Source organism: Myripristis murdjan, chromosome 8, assembly GCF_902150065.1.
Source record: "Myripristis murdjan chromosome 8, fMyrMur1.1, whole genome shotgun sequence".
Lineage (NCBI taxonomy): Eukaryota > Metazoa > Chordata > Actinopteri > Holocentriformes > Holocentridae > Myripristis > Myripristis murdjan.
Window position 1 is genome coordinate 8739354 of NC_043987.1, and position 23766 is coordinate 8763119.

Genomic DNA, 23766 nt, shown 5'->3' on the forward strand with positions numbered 1-23766 from the left:
ATTGATCCATTGAAGGAAAAAGCCCCCCACATCATGATGCCGCCCCCTCCACTGTTCCGTGTAGAAAACATCTCAGGTGGGATCTCCTTGTCATGCCAGTAACGTTGGAAGCCATCAGGACCGTTAATTTTTTTCTCATCTTCCACCTTTCAGTGTCCCATGTTTGGTGCTCTCGTTGAAGGAGACGAGGCCTTTGAAGACGTTTTTTGTTCTTAAAACCCTTCTCTCACAGATGCCGTCTGATGGTTATGGGACTGCAGTTGGCACCAGTGACAAGCTTAATTTGGGCCGAGGATCGTCCCGTGTCTTTACGGACAGCCAATTGGATCCTCCGGCTCAGGGCCGGTGAAATTTTTTTGGGTCTACCACTTGACTTTTTTGTTCCATGACTGTCTTACTGCGTCCAACCTCAGCAGCAATGGCACGCTGTGAGGGCCTTGTTGTTGGGCCTTGCTTATGCAGCTCAACAATCCGACCGTGTTCAAAGAGAGAAAGCTTCTTTGCCTTTGCCGTCAGGAGGTCATGACAGTGTGGATACCTGACAGAAAATGACACTGAATCCACATTTTTGCCAAGATTTGGGCTTTTAAAGGCTGTGGTCTTAAACTTTTGATCAGCTGATGCACAGTGTGTTTAGCCTGTTACACCAAATTGCCAGAAAACTGCATTGTAGTCCTCTTTTCCATATGGACCTGGGGCAACACACTGAAACTTTACAGTCTACTAAATTATGTCAGACCTCAATTCTCTATAGAGGAGTGTGACAGGATAGATGCATGGCTGCACACCGTAACAGCTGCCAACACTAGTTTGCTTTGCATCCACTGTAGTAAGTTTTTTTTTTTTTCATTTTGTGTTCATAGTTTTAACCATTGTATAGAAAGATAAGGGGATGGGAGCCACAGAGGTTATTCAAACTGACAGTTGTCAAGATTAAAATGCATACAGTGACTATAAATAAAACACACATTTTAGGCTGGATCTTTTTGAGTGGGTAACAGTGACGAGCACTGCTGCCTGAGGAACAGTGTAGTATTTTTTCGTCTGACCGCATTTCATTGCCTATTTCTCTTATTTTTTTTGGTCTATAGCTTCAAACATTGAATGTTCTGTTCCAGCACATGTTATGGATTTACCACCGCTGTCAGTGATCAGCTCAATGCAATGTACTCGCTCACTCACTGATAGCCACCCTGATGAAGGTTAAAATTTTTACTGAAATGGTGTGCAATAAAACTCTCTCTTCTGTCTACACTACTCCCAGTCATACTTTACATTTAAAACAAGCAAGTTTAATAAGAACTTTAAAAAATAATAATGATAATGTAGTGATTATTGTATCAGTAGAGTCTTGCTGAAATACTGTGATCTGGAAAGAAAAAGCAGCATTAATGGCAGACATAACTTTTACAGAAGTACAACCTAAAAACCAAAAAATAAAACGATCAAATAGTAATGCCAAGTTAACGGCAGTATAACTAGCATTATACACAAAGTTGCACATTTACAAAGCTAATTAGAAAGTGCAATGGCTAAGGCAACATCAAAATTGTGGTATGTCACAATTATGTTATCTTTGGCTGTAATAGGAAGTAGCAAAATGATGATATCTGAGCTGGTATCTGTATCAAAGGTCAAACATTGGCATTGTGACAACTCCTAGTTCTCACTGTATAATGGCTGCCACTTGAGATTTTTATTATTTGTAGTTAGTTCATTCATTTGGTATTCAGGCTTGTCAGCATCGCTCTCTGCTCGCGTTAATATCCACTCCTCTCCACTGTCACCCCTCTGTCCTCCCTCTCCCACTCTGTGTCCCTTCACCCTCTTCATACCACCCTCTCTCTCTGTCACTCTGTCTCTCTCTCTCTCTCTCACCCTCTTTCTGTGTTTCTCTCTCTGTGCGGTAATCAGCAGATTAGATGGGGCTACTTGTTGAAGATGATTACACTCTTCAGCAAATGAAATACAACACACACGAGATGTACTTTCCCTCTCTTGTTCTTGCCCTCCCTCTCTTCTTGTTGTCTGGCTCAGCAGGTGTTGTTTGCAGGGGCGGTGGGTGGGGTGAGGGACAGATGAAGAAAGGTAGAGAAGGTGGAGGAAGTGAGGGAAGTGTGCAGGAGAAAGGAAAAAGGTAGATGTAGCGTAAATTGCAGGGATGGTATTTGTGTGTGTGTGTGTGCAGGACAGGTTGAGCGGCACCTATTGAGGTCATATTGTGGAGGTTGGTGTACCGTTGCTCTGAGAGGGAGCTAAGAGCCCTCCACACACACAAACACACACAAGCACACATAAACAATATGAAGAGAGCCACTGTGGGCACACAGATTAAAACTGCAAATTTGGCAGTCATGCTACTGTATTACAATTATTACTATTTGTCAGGCAGTTGTGGCTTACGTGTAAATACAACATGAACTTGAATGTGCGTAACTGTGTGAACATGAATCGGGATGTAGCTGAAAAAGAGCAGCCAGGCAAATTAAATGAAGTGTGAGAGACAGAACGAGAGTAAGACAGAGTAAACAAAACACCAAATGACAAAAGAGAGAGGAGCAAGGGATGACAAAGTGACAGAGACAGAGAGATGGAGTGAATCAAAGACAGAGGGAGGGTGGACGAATGAAACGGACAGAAGGAAAGAGTGAGAGTTTGGACCGCGTAAGAGAAAGAAACAGACTGTCAATGAAAGACAGAAAGGGCTGTAGTGAATGAGAGAAAGATGGAGTGAGTGAATGAAAGAAAGAGAGAGAGAGGGATGGAGTGAATGAGAGAGAGAGGGTGAGGATGGAGGTGTAAGCTGGACCACATGAAATCGTCTTGTGCCAGATTTCTTTCACAGCGCTGGCACGGAGCTGAAACCGAAATCAAATGGGAGCATTGGAGCCTGCCAGACGAGCGTCTCACCAAAAGCACTGGTTTTGTTCTCTCTGTCGCCCCGGCTGTGGCTATTTGAATAAAACATATCACCCTAATGAACATGTCAGCATGCCTCCATCCTAACTCACATATACACTGTATTGGTCAAGGTTATATTGAAGTACTTAAGATCCAAAATCTTCACATACAGAAATATCAGTTACCTGGATTTCATCCCAAAAAGTGTCAACATTTTAGCAGAAAGAGAACTTGTGCAGATAAATTATAAATCAGTGGCTCTCAAAAAGCCGGGGGCCCCCTTGCGGTTTTTAGGGGGCTTCCAGAGGGTCATAATAAAATTAGGAATTGTTCAATTTCACAAGAAATTGTTACAATGCAGAAAAAAATATTTTCTTCTGTCTGGTTTAATTTTATCGCTATGTGTGTGTGCAAGTATGACATTTAAACAGTTCAACTCTTTGAAACCTGACCAAATTTGCTTGATGTCTTTCCAAACACTTGGAACAAGGCAACAAATTAGAAGATTAGCAAATTAGTAAGAATTTACTGAGAATATTTCTAAAAAAAAAAAAAAAGAAAAAAGAAAGAAAGAAAAAGAAAGAGAAAGAGAAAAAACACCATCAGGAAATTCACAAAAAAACATGACCAGAAGATTAGAAAAAAAAAAAAAACTTGCACAACTTAGGAAAAAAACGTGAAACAAGAAAACTATATTTATAATTATTATCACTTCAAATGGGTGTCTGTGGCTTATTGAAAGTCAACTTGGGAATCCAAACCATCAAAGGTTTGAAAGCCCCTGTATTAGATAAATCATAGTTTTAATCCAAACAAAGCACAAGAGGAAAGGGTTTTCGGTGATATTTACCCGATGTCAGCTGTCAGTGTTTATTAACATTGAGAAACAGGGAATAAATAAATGCTGTGTCCGGAAGGGAGCAAAACGAGTGTGTCTCTGCGCTGTGCTGCCAGCTACTCTGAAATTAAAAACAGCAAGGCCACTTAAAGCACAGATGGACCTGCTCTCTTCTATCAAAATGAAAAGCTCATATTCACTTACTGTCAAATGGCATGTTAGCATAAATCATGAATGCACAGTGGGACGTCAGTGGGAGCCAGCAGTGGAAATGATGCTCAGCCAGTCACCAGGGAGCTATTTCAAAAGTTTCGTGGCCAATTACAATCATCTATGTATAAATAAGTGGAAATATTCTGATTATTACAATGCAGACAATGATGACTAATTGTAAACAGAATAAAGTGATTATATGGCTAATAATTGCAGGAATAGACGTTTTTCACCATTTTGACATGAAATAGCAGGGCAAACACAGATGTTACTAATGACATTATTGAAGGTTTCATTTAGGTCTATGGAAGGAATTGCTAATTAACATTATTAGCAACACCTGTGTTTACCCTGCTATTTCATGACAAAATGGCTGCTGTGAAAAACATCCATGGGAGAGATAAATTGTGTAGTTGAATGTAACCCCACCTAAACTCAGTTTATCCAAACTTTTTTGTCTGTGAAACAGTTTACCCAAACAAACAAATATTTTTGATATAAACTTACAGTACTCACCTTAATAACTAGTGTCATAACTGTGTAACTAGTTTTAAAAGAAAAACAAGTGGAAATCAAAGGTTTTCTGAAAGAACAAGATTTCTTTGGCTTTCATTTGGCTGATAATGATCACTGACTGGAGGTCACAGGTGAACCTCCCACTGCGACGATAGCAGCTGAAGTGACCTGGAACACTTTCTACATGAAAACACACACACCGCAACAGCAGGAAAAATACCTGTTCAGTGAAAGAGAGGGATGGAGAGGAAGAGGAAGAGAAGAGAGAGAAGAGGATGGGATGGATGGATAGAAGAGGAGAGAGAGAAAGAGAGAGAGAGGAGGAGTGATATGGGTGTGCTGACTCACTCTGACCCTTCTCCCTGCTTCACCAGCAGCATCGTGGGTATTTATACTTTTGGCGTAGGCCGTTCAGCCCCCTTATATAAGCCCTGACACACACACACACACACACACACACACACACATACACACACACACACACACACACAAACATACTCAAAGAGGGAGGTGCCCAAGGTGAACAGCAGAACTCAGTGTTTTTGTTGAGATTACTCTGCCTCTGTTCTCTCCTCCTTCTTCTTCTTCACCTGCTCTGTCTCCCTCCTCTTCTTCTTCTCTTCCTCAGTTTTGACTCTTTTCTTCTTTGAGTGGTCCGCCCCACTCAAGTGCAGGTTGTCGTGTCTTTGCTGAGACAGTAGGAAGAGACAGAATACAGAAACAACAGTCTGGCTCGCCCAGACCTTTCTCCACGCTGTTTTAACCGTGTGCCAAGTCTGCTGGGCCGTAGTGAGGCAGAAGATCTGACTCTGATGTTTCCTAGTCAGTCAGTGAACCCAGGCAGACAGTCAGTAAGTCAGTAAGTCAGTCGGTCAGCTTGTCAGTCAGAAAGCCAGTCAATACATACATCTAATAGGAAGCTAGCAAGTCAATTAGCTGGTCAACCACTGACTCAATCAGTCAGGGAGGCAACCACATTTACACCAAGCAAGCAGGGTTGTTTTCTATGTTTGCTATTTGAGATTGTAACAATTTTGTAGGGATGACAATTATTGCTTTCATATATATGTACACACAGGATTTTTGATAATCAATAATTATTAATGTGGATGTGACAAATGAACAGGGAGAGTAAAAGAAGAATATAATAATAATAATGATAATGATAGAAGAGAGAGAGGACAGTGTAATGAGTTCAGAAAATTGCATCCCATTACTGTAATGCAGCTTTTGAAGCCAGGAAAAGACATCACTTTGTGTATCACGCTAGAACAATATCCAACAATCCCAGATTATAAATGGGCTCATACCATGATATAATGTCAGTATGAATATAATATCTGTCTATACATATATGTCCCAGCCCTAATTGGTGTCATAATCTTCCAACCTGAATAATAAATCATGTACTATTATGGAATTTAGCATTTAGATGATGTGTAATTTTAACATGCAGTCGTTTGTGCTACATCCACACTGATGTGTTTTCGTTTTTAAATGAATAACTTGGTTTAACCAGGTTTTCACCTAGCGTCCACACTAATTTGATGTAAGTAAAGCCCAAAAACAGAGAGTTTTGGATACGCAGCTGATACCGTACTAGACTGAAACCTCAGGGGTTGTGTAGTAGCCGGGATGGGTGGACACTTAGGCGTTGTAATACAATGACACAGACAAAGCATTGACAAGAACTGACAAAGCATGACAAGCCAAAACACTGTGGTGTGGTGGTGTGTGTGTTTTTATTACTTCCCCCTTCTTGTGTGGCTGTACTCCTTTCCCATTGCCATAGCTTCCTCTGGTGATTGATGATGCTCTCATCTCCAGAGCTGTCACATCATGCCCTGGGTTACACCATCTGATGTTTAGAAACAGTGCAGGTCCCACACCTTTGCTTTTGCCGCATAGTTTAGCATCTGTGTCAGCTCTCATGGTGAACCCAGAAATGTCCATGTTAGCATTGGGGTTAGTGTTGCCGGTTAGCCACATTTCCGTGAGACATAAATTGCAGGCCCTGCAGTCCGGATAGGTCCTCCGATTTCTGTCCAGAGCCACTAACTCGCTGATAGCTCTCTACGCTCCCAAACAGCCTCAGAGCAGACAGTCGGCGTCCTGTTCACACCAGCTCCCGTATGCCCAGTGTACATGAATGTTCATGTGATATGCATTTTCATGCATGTTAGTATGGACAGAGATTATATCTGGGATGGTGCTGAACTGCTCTTGTGGGCACAGATCATTTTAGTCAGTCAGTCAGTCAGTCAGTCAGTCAGTCAGTCAGTCACACAGTCATTCAGTCAATCAAGCAGGCAGACAATCAGCCATTCAGTCAAATAGTCTGATGCCATTTAATCAGTAATCAGGCAGTCAGGCAGGCAATAAATGCACAGTTAGGTAGGCAGAGAAACAGCTGGTCAGTCAGTCAGCCAGTGGCTTAGTTAATCAGTCATTTGTTCAGGAACTCATCCTGCCAGCCAGTAAATCGACTGCTCAGCTCGCCGGTCGATCAGTCATTTAGTTAGTCAGTGTTTCATTTTCACATCAGTTAGAGAGACAGTCAGGTAGAACACCAGCCACCCGCACGCACGCACGCACGCACGCACGCACGCACGCACGCACGCACGCACGCACGCACGCACGCACGCACGCACGCAGGCGGACATGCACACACATGCACACACACACACACACACACACACACACACACACACACACAATGTTATCATCAACCAGGCAGTGCGGTCAGCTGCAAATTTATGTAAAGATGCAAATCAATTTGTGTGTATTTGTGTGCGTGTTTGTGTGTGTGCGTGTGTGTGTGTTAGAGGTGATGTACTGTGTACTACCACAGCTACAGACGAATAATATCACCATGAGCTTCATCTCATCTACTAGTCATAGTCTGTGTGTGTGTGTGTGTGTGTGTGTTGTAGCATAGAACCAGGCCACTGAATCTGACAGTGTCTAAATCTGGGCCATCACTGTACAGCATCTCTCTCTCTCTCTTCTCTCTCTCTCTCACACACACACACACACACACACACACATACATGAACACACACGTTGGCACCTCATTAGAGGAAAGAGCTATGTACAACATCGATGTTCTGCCAACATTTTATAAACAGACTGGAACAAGGAGAAAAGGAGACAGGAGAGGAGGAAAGGAAAAGAAGAGAGGGAAGGTGAGATGACATGAAGTGAAGGGTGAGGAAAAGAGAGAAGTGGGGAATGAGATATGAGAAGAAGTGAGGGAAAAATGAGATTTCCAAGATGCTATACTGTATCCTATGCATATATATAAAAAACAAAACAAACAAACAAACAAACCCAAAAAATCTTGAAGACATACTGTAAAAGTGTGGACTTAAGAAAAAGGAAAAAAAAATTGTTCTGTTTTTGTTCTGAAATCTGTGATATCAATTAGGGGTGGGACACATGTAAACATGTGCATGGTTAGCCAATCATAAACGTTTAGAAAAAACACTAACCGCGTGTACGTTTTTTTTATCACGTGACTTTAAGTTCACTCACAAGCGCGATGGAATCCAGCAAAAATAGAAGCCCTGTTTTGGCTGTTTGTTTGAAAGAAACATAAGTGGAAACACTGTAAAGTGTACACTGTATCACGCTGAATTAAGGGTAATTAAGGGTAGCAGCACCGGTGGTGGAAACACCCGGATAGCCTGGGGACAGAGCCCGGCGTCAGTGCAGGTGCGAGTGGAGGACGACAACAGCAAGCTAGCATGACGGATTTCCTATCCAGAAAATGTGACAATTTTGTGTTGGAGTAGCCTACAAATTCACTGTTACCGTCTATTTATTTAATAAACGTCTCTGGCTGATAACGGCATTAATGGATGTGTGGACTGTGTTATTTGAGTGGTGACAGTGCCCTCTAACGGTTGTATAGTGGTCAAAATCCACAAACTCTGAAGACACGTGTACACGCGATTATATGGCGCATGTACAATTTTTTGTACATGTTCCCACCCCTAATATCAATCATATAGTAGAAGTTGTGTCATTCGTTTACACTTGGTATCCATTTAGCAACAGTAAATATGAATGTAGGAAATGGGAAAGTAGCTGTTGCTGCTTTATTTGAGAGTAAAGGCTCTTATTTGTTTGCACCATTTGTTGATCTTGAATCTGAGGAATCTTTGATAAAAAATGTTGCAAGTTCACTTCACATAAGATATAGATTCTCTCTGTCTCTGTCTCTCCCTCTGAACCATACTCTACACAACTGTATCGATAGAAAAAGCACGATGGGACGGAGGATATTGATTGGCCAGGAGTTGTTACATAACGTTGTCATGTGACTGTTGGAGCATCACAGGAGACTCGTTCACAGCAGCTTTCTGGCTAAAATAAGATTCTCTAGTAGAGGAGGTGTGGTGTGTGTATGTGTGTTTGTGTGTGTGTGTGTGTGTTGTGCTGTTTGTGAATTGTGGCTGAATGAAGACGCAGGGGCGTTTAACTCCCTCACTGCATTGAAAGAGAAAAATAACTTTCCTGCCCCAGTATTTGAGGACAGCGTAACATCCCCTGTTTGAAAATATCCACTTCAATACTGGCATTGCTTATACGGAGATTAAGTAAATTCAAAATTTTGATACCGGGGTATGAATTTCATACATAAGAAAAATGCCATGGTTTATTTAGTCAACATCTCTTTATCACATTTTTTCCATTTTGAGCACCATGAGATTTGTTGTTAATTTGTTGTCATTTGTTGTCATTATTATTATTATTATTATTATATCATGTTAGAACTAAATAAAATAAAATGTTTCAGCATTGTTTAGTTTTAATAACATTAACAAATGATAATAATAATAATATTACAAATAACATATTTCTAACATTATTTGTTGGAATAAAAATAATTTAAAAAAATATTGTAGTAGTAGTGTTTTGTCTTGGAAACATATTTCTCCTGCTTGAAATTTTCGGGAATATTTAGGCTTATATCAGTTCTTTTTTTTTTTTTTTTTTTTGGTGAATACTTGTAAAATAATTTAGCAAGTTTTTGAATTTCTGAATAATTCTGATGACTTACTGTACACAATGTCATTCAGTAAACTGGCAGAGAAAGTAGAACAAGCATGTGCAGGCATGCACTGACATGCTCTCAAGGTGGGAAAACTGAACTGTTTGCTTGTGGGACCACATGCTAATACGGCAGCACGGATCCCCACATAAAGTGAGACAGAGGCTACTCAACTGTCCTGCAAATCTTTTCACAACAAGAGAATCACTAAAATGATGGCAAGGCCCATTAATCAAGGAGAGGACACTCCTCAGCCCCAAACAATTTGTGCGGATGCTGGTAGGCTTAATTTACACTCAGAGGCACTCAAACATGTAGCAGAGGACCGCAGAGAGACTCTTTAAAAAAAAAAAAAAATTCTTACATTTGTAGCTGGATGTTTTGGGCTCACACCTTCTTCAGGAGTGGTATTATTTTGGAGGTATTATCTCTATTTACAGTATCTCCAAAACAGTATGACTTTGAGAGACATTTCAGTGCATCCCATTGTCTAATTACAATGATTACACTTTCATCACATCACCACATCACCTGTGCAGTGCATGTCACCTATGTAAAGGCAGTCGAGTGGGACAAAACATAAAATCAAATCAAATAAATTAAAATAAAATAAAATAAAATACTACTACAACTACTACTACTACTACTACTATATGAGGGACGAAAAATGACAAAACAATAAATAAATGAATAAATAAATAAATACGCATATAAATATATAAATGCATAAATAATTAAATTAATAAATATTTCTACATTTATTTATTTATTTATTTCTGTTTTTATTCATGCATTTATTTATTTATTTGTGTATTTATACATTTATGCATGTATTTATTTATTTATTTTTACATTTATCTATCTATTTATTTATTTATTTCTACATTTATTTATTCATTTGTGTATTTATATATTTATTTTTACATTTATTTATTTATACTTTTATTTATTTCTACATTTATTCATTTATTTATTCCTTCTTTTATTTTTACATTTATTTATTTATTTCTACATTTATTTATCTATTCCTACATTTATTTCTGTATTTCTACATTTCCACATTTATTTATTTCTGTATTTCTGTGTCGTATGTTCATAAGGTGGGCGGTTCTTACATTAGTCTTAAGCACGATTGGTCAACTGAGCGAATCAGACAGAAGCAAACGATTCATGCATGGATGAACCGTGAAACTGGAAGTAGTCGGTGGGTGCATGATTTACCACATCATTCGCCAGTGACCTTAAATCACTGACGATGGCTCTCAAAACGCTTTCCATTGCGTTTTACACAGTAGCTAGTAGGGCATTAATGTAAACATCGACCCGTCGAAAGTCGAAGAAACACACACACACCCACACACAAACCCCCACACACACGGTCGGCACGCCACTACAGCCTCCTCACCCCCCCAGTTGCCCGGTCGGCGCTCCACTACAACCCCTCCCTCCCTCCGGTTGGAGCCCCGCTAGCCCCCCAAAAATCTCCCGGTGTTGACGGGTCGACGTAACGTCGACAACATTGAAAAGTCGGCATGAAAAAGTCTGGCGTTGTTAATGCCCTAGTAGGTAGCTAGTCCACTGCTATCCACTACTACTGCCAGTCCAGGCAGTAGCAGTGGATAGGATCACACCCACAAACCAATCGTGCTTAAGACTAATGTAAGAACCGCCCACCTTATTAACATATGACACAGAAATACAGAAATAAATAAATGTGGAAATGTAGAAATACAGAAATAAATGTAGGAATAAATAAATAAATGTAGAAATAAATAAATAAATGTAGAAATAAAAGAAGGACTAAATAAATGAATAAATGTAGAAATAAATAAAAGTATAAATAAATAAATGTAAAAATAAATATATAAATACACAAATGAATAAATAAATGTAGAAATAAATAAATAAATAAATGTAAAAATAAATAAATAAATACATGCATAAATGTATAAATACACAAATAAATAAATAAATGCATGAATAAAAACAGAAATAAATAAATAAATAAATGTAGAAATATTTATTAATTTAATTATTTATGCATTTATATATTTATATGCGTATTTATTTATTTATTCATTTATTTATTGTTTTGTCATTTTTTGTCCCTCATACTACTACTACTACTACTACTAATAATAATAATAATAATAATAACAATGATAAGCTAAATAAATAAATAAACACAGATGGAAATTGTAAAATAAATTTTTAAAAAAAGTATAAAATGTAAACGATTTTTTCAAAAATTAAATAAAAAAATGAAAATGTCTCATGAAAAACAGTCCTCTCCGGTCTAGCTGACTGAACAGTGTAACATGTTCAAAGGGTTCACGAGGTGCTAATAGCAGCTCAGACTGTCGGTAGTGTAACTTAATGCTCAGCCAGTGTTACAGCCAGACACTAATGCTAACATGGCCGCTCACCTCTGCAGTAACCTAGTTCTCAGTCAGATTGGTTTGCCAGGGCGGCATGTAATGTGTGTGTGTGTGTGTGTGTGTGTGTCTGTGTGTGTGTGTGTGTGTGTGTGTGTGTGTCTGTGTGTGTGTGTGTGTGTGTGTGTGTGTGTAACGCTATAGCCCAGGTCACTGCCACCAGTAATGTAACGGACTGGTGGGGTGTTAGACTGGTGAGAGAGCGAGACAGGAGAGACACAGGCAGGCATAAGTAGAGCAGGAGAGTGAGACAGAAATGGAAAACAGACCGAGACAGAAAGAGTGAAAGCACGCGCCTACAAGTGTGTGGCGTAAAAGTTTTGCGTGAATCCATAGTGTGTGTTTGTATGTACACAGGTCTCTGTGTTTATGTGTGTGTGTCTGTGTTGCATGGATATTTAATGTGCATGATGAATAATGAAGGCAGAGAGGCAGGGTGCTAGTTACACCAGAGTCAGATTGAGATCGGTACATGAAGGGCACCCAAAGGGCAGAGGAGACGGATGTCAGGGATGTTGAGGGATGCAGAAGTTAGAGAGAGGGACTGTTTTGTCACTAAAAGGTCACTTGTTTGATTCTGGAGAGAGCCAGGGGTCTCTTTGAGCAAGATGCCAAGCTGGGCATGCTTTGTAACCACTAAATGTCAATTTAATGTCAGCTTCGAAGCTGTAAGAGTTTTAGACAGTGAGATGGGTTAACATCGGGATGGCTGTGCGGATCAGGTCAAAGTAACACTGTTGAAATCAATGTCCTGACACCCATAAGATTTTTTTTTACATACTGACATATATCACACAAAATCACTTTAAACAATTAAGACGTTACACATTAAACAGTTAATTCAAACTATAAGATAAGATTATTTTTTGGTATTTCTGATTTATTAGACAGTTACAGTAGAGAGAGACTGGAAAGACAAGGCAGAGAGAGGGGATGACATGCAGCAACGGGCCCGGGCTGAAATCTAACCCAGGCCCGCTGTGGTTAAGTCAGTCTCAGTAGTAAGTGGTACTTGTGGTCTACATGGTGAACCACCAGGGCAGCCCCTCACGCCTAATTTTGTCAGTTTTAAAATTGAAAAATGCCTATCATCATCAATTTAGACAGCAGAACTGTATCATGATGTCCCGCAAACCATCATATCATCATCATATGAGTTTGATAAAAAAGTGTTAACAATAATAGCAAATCATCACCCAACCCTCCTGAGCACACACTAAATTTCATCACAACAAATTGACTCATAACTTTAAAAAAATTAAGTCTCATATTCAGTCTTGTAGAAATGTTTTTCAGAGTGAAAAAATACTCCCGGGGTGTTTCTCATCAGCAAAGGGGAAGACAGATTGGTACAACTTTATGGCAGGGAGCAATAATCTCTTCATTTTTCGAAAGACCAACCCATTTAATCTAGATAGAGGCTGCTAGTCATATGGACCATCGTTTGTTTTCAATAATTATACCATCCTATTACAATAGAGCTTCTCCACAGCAGCTATTTTAACATGAATAGCAGGTAAACACAGGTGTTACTAATTACATTAATGCCATGCCATTGGTCCGACAGCCCATTATTGTGAAAGCCCAACTGTCCTGTTATCCCAAAAACAAATGCCCATTGTCTGAGGGCCTGTTTCTACAACAAATCCACACTCTCTAGCTCTAGGAGTTCAGTGACTGCTTATGTTATGTTGAGTTTTGTATCCCTGCCCTTGTTTGCCCTAAGCTTCACCTGTAGAAACCCCTGCCTAAACAGAACCAAATTTACAGAGTGGACATTTTTTTAACTATTGGGGTTTTGGAATAATGGGCATTCCCCAGCACAGATGCCTTTCAAGTCCCTGAATGCCTGGACTTCACTTCACTCACCTTGGAAAAAAAAAAGTCTTCATAGGAAATGAACCACATCCATGGATCAAACAACTGGCTTTTACATTTTGTTGTTCAAGTGAGCAAACATAAGCCCTCAACCATACTGTTAGCCAAACACAGCTACTGCTTTCTCCTTCACTCTGACCCTTGTTACCACAAATAGCAGAGCCTTACAACTTGTCTTGTATTGTAAAATACATGTTTGCCTGAGGCAGATGCTTGACCTCATATTGTAGCTCCTTTAAACATTTCTAACCTATTGTGTATGCCTAACTGGTGTTGCGGTATAAAATGTTGCCTCTTAACTGTATGGCTTGTAACTTTCAACTGTTTCCAACCATATAACCACTATTTGGTGCTTAAGCATCATAAAATATAGTGTACTTTTAATAAAAATACAACATGTGGCACCAAAAAAACAAACATGTTCAAAAAACATGTGAAAAATTCTGCCAGTTGAATAATTCCTTTTGTTTCCAGAACAGTTTCACTTGTTAAAGAAATTTTGTGGAAACGGCAGAATACAGTAGATGACAAGTATCATGAAAATTAGTGCATTTCCATATTATTTGCATGCTGAATTTGTATCTGGGGTATTCAAATTTTCCATTTGCAGTAGCCTCAGCATGTATCACTTTGAATGTAACATTTATGTTGTGGATATTCAGATATTCCATTTACAATGACCTTGATAAGCCTGTGTGATAAACCCAATTTTCCCAAGTTTCTCAAACATCAAAGTAATGCACCGCTGATGAATACAGTTATACAATATGAGACTATCTCTGGGTTTACAGGCATGAGAATAACTGGCCATATTATGTCTAAGGCCTTGGATAAGATCCATATTGTCCATTACTGAGTGTTACTGCACATGTGAACACACTCAGTGCCCCGGGATTCAAAAAACTTCTTGGAGCAGTTCTCACCTGATTATTTCTTCACTTGTTAGGAGAAAATAAGGTTTTCAGGCTCACTACCAATCCACTTGGCTTATTAAGGTGGGATATTTTTCTGTACGGATGGATAGATAGATAAACAAGATGACATATTTTTGCAGAGAGAGGTATTGTTTGTTTTGGCCCTAGGGTCATATTCTTGGATGAAGTACACTTCTATTTTATAGACAGTCAGATCTGTGCGCGTGTGTGTGTGTGGTGTGTATTATGTGTGTTACAGTTAGGGATTTGGCAGTAGCAATACTCCAAAAGAGCAGTTGCCTTGAAGCAATATGTGCGCACAGATCTTTCCTTTTCCTCTCTCTCTCTTTCTCTCTCTATCCATCCCTCCACCCTCATTTTGAGCATTCAATCTGTGATATCATTGGATTGAGTGGGTGGTGTGTGTGTGTGAGAGAGTGTGTGTGTGTGAGTGTGTGTGTGTGTGTGTGTGTGTGTGCGCGCGTACGTGCATGTGTGTGTGTGTGTGTGTGATATCATCACGGTGAGTGGGTTGTGTGAGCAGTGAGAGGATATTGCGTGGGAGTGAAGTACCATTGAGATGCATGTAGCCTATTTGTACGTGCGCGTGTGTGTGTGTGTGTGTGTGTGTGTGTGTGTGTGTGTGTCTGTGTGTGTGTGTCTGTGTCTGTGTGTGTGTGAGAGAGAGAGCAAGAGAGAGAGAGAGAGGGAGAGAGAGAGAGAGAGAGAGAGAGAGAGATTGTGGTAATTGTAAACCTTCAGATAAATGTATGTTTGACTGCACCTCCAAAATAAAATACAATAGAATACAATACTTGATCGGGCTCTTTGGAAAGAAAATATCATATCATATTAGCATTTATGGCAGTGTTAATTTTATTGACTAAAATTATGGCTAAAAGTTTTTGTCAAAGGTACTTTTTCCAGGACAAAAACTGAACTATGATGAAAAAGCCAGTTTTTGTCAACAAAAACTAGACTAAAACTAACAAAATGACTCAAATGTGACTAAAGCTGAAATGCCTTATACTAAATACACTAAGATGAATACTAAATTGAAAATTGGTTATCAAAATCAACAGATTTAAGGATGCACTGATCAGATGCTGATTACCAATCGCCCTTTGCTATTTTGAACTGAGAAAAATCAATGTGGCTTACAGAATGGGTGAACTCTATTCACTTGCTGTGGCTGCAGATTTTATGTATATATGAAGACCTATGCAGTTGGAACGGCAATGCACCAATCACCAATCACCAGTGCCTAAAATGTCAATCAGCCGGTGAGTGGCCAATTTATCTGTGCATCTGAGTGCTGAAATGCAGGTTCCAGTGCTGCTGAAGTTTGAATCTGTCATCTGAGCCATCACCATGGAAGCATCAAATTAGGCGAGTCTGATGTTGGGAGTCAGTTTTTGCCTCCAGGGCTTTTTGGGTCTCAGTTGGAGTCCCCACTTTCTGAACCAGTGACGGGTCATTCAGCTCCTCCCTGCTCAGCGGACTGGCACCATCTGCCACTGTCTGTATCCAAAGTAATTTACCAACTAATTGGCCAAAGAGCTTGAGCTTCACAATTTGGAGGACCTGTGGATACATTCCTGTACAGCCAGGCGAGCTTGATAGATGGCACTGTGTTCTTGGCTGCACAAAACACAACATTTACAAAGTGGCTGGTGTGTAGGCAGTTGGTGTATTTTGTGAACTGGTAAAGGTGACCTCATAGATAGGTGGCTGAGTGTCCTAATTTGAGAGAATGTTGAATTCCCGCAGCAGCCATTATGCATTAATCAGCGGCCATGTGCGCCACTGAAGTGTCCCTAAGCAAGACATTGAACCACGTCCTGCGCACTTCATGTGATTTGCTCCAGATAAGAGCCTCATCTGCATGACAAATTCAGATTAAACTGTAAAAAGTGCACCTTCATTTTCACCTCTGTTCCTCATGCAAATAAAAAAAGAACTGCACTGCACATTTAAGGACATCAGACATTAAACTAGTATTTCAGAAAGTGTTTGTAATCTTGTATTTCAGTATTTTTCAAATATGCTCTGACCAATAGACATCACTAACCGCATTTCCATCAACAGTTTTCATGCACTTATTGTTGTATCAAATTAAAACTGCTTGATAGAAATGTCAGCTGTTGAATAAAATTCCCCAGCCTGCCTTAAGTCAGTTGATTTTTTTGCAGTGTGTAATTATTTGCTTGCAGTTCATTCAAATGTTTGGTGGAATTGCAGCTACTGACAGTCAACTGCCATTCTCAGTGGTTCAACAGTGTTTGCAGATATCCAGTATTGGATAAAACAAGCAAACAAGACACTAAGATTGCATAAAAAAATGTTTTTGTTCTGGGGAAACATCTGTGATCAAGACCCATGAAGTTAATTTGAAAAAAGTGCTGGTCTTTCTCTTTTTTTTAAAATTTATTTTCTTGAAAGCGCGCCATTAACATGTCACAGTCTCAGAATCTCTCTGCTCAGGTTTGGTAAGTGTTAAAGTGAGAGCGTGGCTTTCATCTTATGGCCAGCTTTTCAATTGCAACTTCATTCTCTTGGTTTTTGCTTCCTTCACTTTACTTGTGTGGTGTTTCAAAAGTACTGCAGTATTTTTAGCAGTGGATTTCTTATCTGTTGTGGCTAGTGGTACGATTCAGATCATCTTGTTTGTGCTGTACCTTTACGGTCTGACTCAGACACACACAGTACAGTATGTAAATAGTCAGGCCGAGGCTCAACAACAGTGTGTGTGCCTGTATATATGTGTGTGTGTGTGTGTGTGTGTGTGTGTGTGTGTGTGTGTGTGTGTGTGTGATGGAGTTTTATTTTTAGCCTCGTCTGTTCCTCTTGCCTGTCAGCGGGGCTGACATTGATCAGGGTGGAGATGAGGGGCTTTGGTGTGTGTTTGTGGCTTTCACATGTTTCTTCACTGTTGACTACAAACACAAAATGGAGTCATGTTGGCCCTCTCAAGTCATTTACACATTTTGGTTGCACATTGGGGTTAGGCTGTTACACAAATGCATGATTGGCCTTTGGCAATGGGCTATATACATCATCGGTGGAAATTCCTTGATGATTTTGTTAAATTTGGTCATGTAGAATGTAGCCTTGCACAACGGTCTCATGGCTGCCCATAGCAAGCAGAAATAGTTGGTTTAACAAAAGAAAATTCCACTTTAGCTTTATCCGCCACACACAAAATAAATCAATAAAAAAAAAAAAAAAAAAAAAAAAAAAACTCATTCAGTTTGGTATGGATTTTTTTTTTCATCTACTGAACAAAAGCGACAGTAAATGAGGAGCATATTATTTTGGAAGCAGCGTGTGGGCAGATCAGGCATAGCACCCAGGACCCTGCCGGAGGTTTGTTTTTTTAACCCTTTGAAACTTTAGCAAATTCACTTGATTGAAGGTAATGAGCAAATGAGAAAAAATGACCCCAAAATTAGCAAGAAAGTAGCAACAAGTTATCAGAAAATTACTGAAAATTTGAAAAAAGAAAAAGAAAATACAAGAATATGACCTGAAAATGAGCACATAAATAAATAGATAGATAGATAGATAGATAAAATAAAATTCCTGAAAATGATGAAAGCTAGTTAAAACAATTACCATAAAACTGTTTTTATAAGTACAATAATTCTATATTTAAAATTGTATTACAAGAAAAAAAAAAAAATCAGAGATAAAATACAGTGGCCCCCCACGGCGACTTTTTGGCAAAGGCCCCAAAATGTCTTGGGACGACACTATTTGGAGGAATGCATCAAGTCATGAGAAAAGTTAATTAGGCCTGTTTGCTCTAATGGCAAACCATGACCACACCTGTCCCCTCCTATACCCTGTTATTGTACAAGTGAGTTGATCCAAATTTGACTTCTCAAGTGCAGTGCAAACTAATTTTAATGTGTGTATTGTGCTGCATATTACACAGATAGCTAGAAAACTAGAGATGCTTTTTCCAGGACAATGTGTAATACGTCACGGAGTGTGGCGATGTATGTGATAATGTTTGGGACTTCCAATCCATTTCTATATTTGGGCTGCCCAGGTTTGCTTTTTTGCTTTTGGCTTTTATGTGCATGCCATTTTCAACAAATCGCCATCCTGGTAGAAAAAAAAAAAAAAAAAAGTAAAGCACCTCAGCTTTGTTTTAAATGCAGATTTGATAGCAAATCATGACACGCTGTGTTGCACTTGAGTGTACAAAATGTTCTATATAAATGAACTTTAACACAAGTGTAATTTTGATACATAACACCAATATGCTGTTACATTTTCCATCACATTTGAGCCATTTAACAGGTGCTCTTATCCAGAGTGACTGATAATGAGTCAACAGCGCCGGAGTGGCGGTAAGAGTGTGTGGGTGCTGGACAGAACCATAGGGTCCTACTGTACTGTACATACACCACCGCTGAGGCTTTTAATAGGAGAAGTAGGCTCCTGCAGATCTGTTAAGTTTAAAACTGTGATTAACTATGGTGGCTCTAAGGCCGGCCTTACATCCAGCTTCAGTTCAGTGTAATTTAACTGTATTGATTTCCTTTAATGACGTTTTGTAATTATACCTTCTATTTTACTCACATCTGTTGTCTTCTTTACTGACATGAATTTTAGATTTTTCTGTGTATTTTGTGAATTGTTTCTCTGTGACAGTTGTCCCATGTTGAGCACTAACATGATAATAGTCCTTTTTCAAAGCAGTCATTTTGACATGAAATAGTCACTAATGACAGAAATGAAGGTTGTGTTCCATTTAAGAGTGGCAGAGTTTTTCCAATGGGCCGACATGAGCAACACCAGCAACACCGGCACCCTGGCTCTGTTATGCCTTGTTCATGTGGTGTCGGCTTCATTGAATATTCTAGTTTCCCAGCGGCAAATGCACATGAATGCCCTACATGTTGAAGTCATACAATCCAGTCAGGTAAATCAGACCTCTAGATGTAACAGGAATTGGCCCAGTTGTGACGTTTCATCATGGCTTGGCCACAGCACAATTAGCAGAACAAGCTACATATTATGATGTTTTTGCTTCTGAGTTTTGAAGCACATGAATGCAACTGGGAGCTGGGAACTGGGCGCTTCCAAGCCATCCTGTGACTCTGAAGAGGACATGAACATGGCAGTAGGCCTAAATGGAATGGAACTTGATTAATCTCACCACTAACACCTGTGTTTTCCTGCTTTTTCATTTCAAAAGACCCACTGTGAGAAAGGTCTGTTGTCTTTACAGACAGATCAAGAATGCACATATATTTTTACCTGATGAAGACAAGGGTTGCTGAAACTTGAGTGCATAGCATCCTTCAGTGCTGTTTGAGTTAACAATAGCTCAATCCATTTTGACATGAAAAAGCAGGTAAAAACTGGTGTTACTGATGACATTTACAAACATTAATGTTCCATTTAAGCGCAGCAGGGTCTCTCCGGTGAGCCAGCATGGACAATAGCAGGACCCCGACTCTGTTCGACCTGAATGGAACAGAACCTTCATTAATGTCATGAGTAACACCTGTGCTGTCCCTGCTGTTTATGTCAAAATGGCTGCTGAGAAAAAGCTCTATTGTCAGCACCTCATCCGTGTCGGCGTGAGTTTCACACTCGTTTCATTTCCGTAACGCAACCATCCGCCGACAATTATGACTCTGTTTGGTATGATCATTTGTCAAGCTCTGGATGAGTTTGGTGACACAGCAATACTCGTTGCATTATAAAGCCAGATTAACTTGTGGACAGTACCAGAACTATTCTGTCTTCATCAGATTTCTCAAGGGTTACAGTTGCTATGATCTCAAATCAAAACAAATGACCTTTTGCTGCAAAGTGAAACAGAAGTAAGAGAACATCTAAGGAGTGAGGTAGCATATATCTTTGTTTTGCATCAAGATTTATTAGAGGAAGAGAGATATCATCTGGGTTTGGTGGGGGGAGGGGGGGTAAACATGTTCTATTACTGAGTACAGATGCACCAATACCACCCTTCCGCCAACTTTCTCACTGTCAACAAATCCACTAAACTAAAAACGCATATCTTAACAACAGACCATAATATTAAATAGAACAAAAAGACATGTTGAAAACATATCCAGTCCACTATATGTGCAGCTTTTCCACTGCCAGCTATGCAATTTTTAAGTTTTTGCCTTCAACTTATTGGTAATATTAATCATGGTAATATAAAATAAATGATTAACTCTCTCCGCCCTCTCTCTACAGTGTGTTGTTTCGTGGTTCACAAGCGTTGCCATGAGTTTGTCACGTTCTCCTGTCCGGGCGCTGATAAAGGACCTGCATCAGATGTGAGTACAAAAAATCCAAACTAAAAATGCACAAAAATGTATGTGGCATGTGTGTGTGTGTGTGTGTGTGTGTGTGTGTGTGTGTGTTTGTGTGTAAGAGAGCCAGAGATAGAGAGTGAGAGAGAAAAAGAGAGAGGAAGATAAATTGCATCACAGACCATTTCCAGCTCATAGGTTACCCATCAACTTTCAACATCACTGTCATGGTTGAGCTGCCACCATCTTTCTCTTTCGTCTAGACTTCCTTTTCCCCCCTAGACACTAGACCCACACATTTTATCTAAAATACAACAGTCGGACTCATTCATTGTTTCCCCTCTGCGATAAATTTCTTCACAGTGCATTATAGTGAAGTTTTCTGACAGGTATCAAGGCAAAAACATCATATATTTTAACTTCTTTTTTCCCTGGGAAGGAAAACTCAGTACCTACGCTCTTTTTCAGCGGTGCTCTGCTTCACCTTCACACACTTGTAGACATTCACACCTGGAGCTGCCAAGTACAACCACGGTGTTCCGCTGTTGGCGCTGAGCAGCTCCGCCGGAGTGATCAGGGATTAAGTGCCTTGCTGAAGGGCAGCTCTATAAAACATTTGGACTACCTGTTCTCTCCGTGAAATAGACAGAGCTTGGATCCCATGTTAATTTCACCTGTTAGATCCCCTGCAGTCATGGTGGGGGGGCGGACAAGGAAGCAGAATAGATAGAGACCATTATATTATATTATTGAAGAAGGATTTCACTCAAGGGTTAACAGCAAAATTATCATTGACAAGTTAATTGTGACATGCTTGTATAATTAGTGTAAACAAATGAGTTGAGATGAGTGCCAGCCTCTGTCTCATGCCAGTTGTATTGTTAGTTATATTTTGGTTCCACTTTACTGAAGAGCATAAAAAAGTGATTTTTGTGTTAAATATGTTCCTCTGTCTGCCATGGTGAGAAACTCTGCTCTAAAGGCTTTAGTTTTGTTTGCACTGGAAGACCAGCGCAACTGATCCTGTTTTATGCCATGAAATGATGCAGCAGATTTTTCTGCAAAGCAAATGTAATGTGGTGGCCAGTACCAGTGCCCAGTTGTCATGACAACAGTTTTCAGTAATTATACATATGTCTTGAAATTAATGTGGTAATAATTTATTGATGTTAAAATGGCACAAGTAGCATCATTCACATTTATTTTGCAGCTTTGTTGCTATACTCTGAATGATCATTTCCACTGTCAACTAATAGACAGTGGAAGTTCGTTAATTAATCATTTAGTCCATTAGGTATGAAAAACATTAATGTACAACAGAAATTATTCGTGTCAAAATCTTCACATTGCTTCCTTAGTCCAAAGTATTTGTTTTTTACTGATATGAACAGAGAAAAGCACAGCAATCTCAGCATCTGATGGATTTAAGTGAAGCTGTAAGCAGCAGATGTTTGCCATTTTTACTTGATAAAACAGGGCATCAGTTATTCAAATTATGATCCATCAGTGTTCTGCTGATTGACTAATCATTTCAGCACTACTTTGAAGCACCCTTTGTGCCCTCCCAGGGGTCCTAAAGCAGCATCCTCCGTTCTCTGACGTCATCTTTGAACGCACCATTGTTCCCCTGAAGGTGTCGTCCTCTTTGAATTTTCCCCTCACCTTCTCATGTGCCCTCCCAAGGGCGGCAAAGCAGTACCATTAATTCTGTGAGTGGTACTTTTAGCATCATCTTGTCCTCCCTCTCAAGGAGCTGAAAGTAGCGCCCTTCTTTTTCTGATTTGCACTCTTAAAATGCAAGCGTATCCTCTCACCCGCCCTCCCAAGGGGCTGAAATTAGTTTCCCTTCTTTCTCTGAATAGCACTCTTAGAATACAGACTTCACCCTCTGAGACACCCAAGGGTCCTCAAGTTCCCGAGTCATGTCCTCGCCTCCCTCTGGAGCGCCCTTCAGTCTGACGAGTGCACTTAGCAGGCTTCCTCCAGAGGAAGCACTGCCGCTCGTTTTATTTTGCCACCTGTAGCTTTTTCCTGATAATTCTTCAGTCCCTCCATGCTGCTTTCACCTCATTCTGCATCTCTCACTCTTTCTCAGCTCTCTCCATCTGCCACCTTCTTTCTTTTCCTCCTCTGCCTCGCACCTCATCCTCCCTTCCTCAGTGCTATTTGAGTCATGCATTTAATTTCACAAATAACTTTTCTTTGATAGGTCCTCTTTTAGCTGGGGCTTAAATAGCAAAGGGCTGGAAACCCCCCAAATACTTGCTAAAGCTTTTGTAACACATTTTCTTAAAAAAAAAAAAAAAAAATCTTCTAAAAACACTTCTGTTTTTTTTCTTTCATGACCTCCCATCCTCTTTTTCTCAGGCTATTTGTGGGTCCTTACAATGGCTACATTTACATGCACACCATATTCCGATTCAGGTCAATATTCTGGTTAAGGTAATTTTCCGAATAAGGTGTTTATCTGCAGCAACTGGAATATTCCGTTTATATGTTACTTGGCATATTCCCGTGTTTCGGCGTATTCCACGCTCTCACATCGATATACTCCATGATATTTAAGTCTTTCATTAGCTGAAGGCAGACTGCAGTCTCCTCCTCACTCCAAACATGCTGGCTCTTGCTGCTGTTCGCCATGTCGTTCTCCTTGCTTGCAGTAACCATAACAACAAAGACGCCCCAGGATTCCTTGAGAATCAAACATGTGCAGATGTGACTGAATATTCCG

General features: G+C 39.8%; 1 protein-coding gene across 2 annotated transcripts in view; it reads left to right on the top strand.

Moving 5' to 3' along the window:
• Nucleotides 1-23766, top strand: part of LOC115363905 (protein kinase C beta type) — a 121928-nt gene that overhangs the window by 23986 nt on the left and 74176 nt on the right. The window contains exons 1-2 of one of the 2 annotated variants that reach the window (XM_030058249.1): nucleotides 20193-20412; nucleotides 20977-21059. In XM_030058249.1, the coding sequence (XP_029914109.1) occupies nucleotides 20400-20412; nucleotides 20977-21059 (96 nt within the window). In that variant the 5' untranslated portion in view covers nucleotides 20193-20399. Of the gene's footprint in view, nucleotides 1-20192; nucleotides 20413-20976; nucleotides 21060-23766 lie in introns of those variants that run through there. The other variant, XM_030058248.1, reaches the window with a different exon arrangement.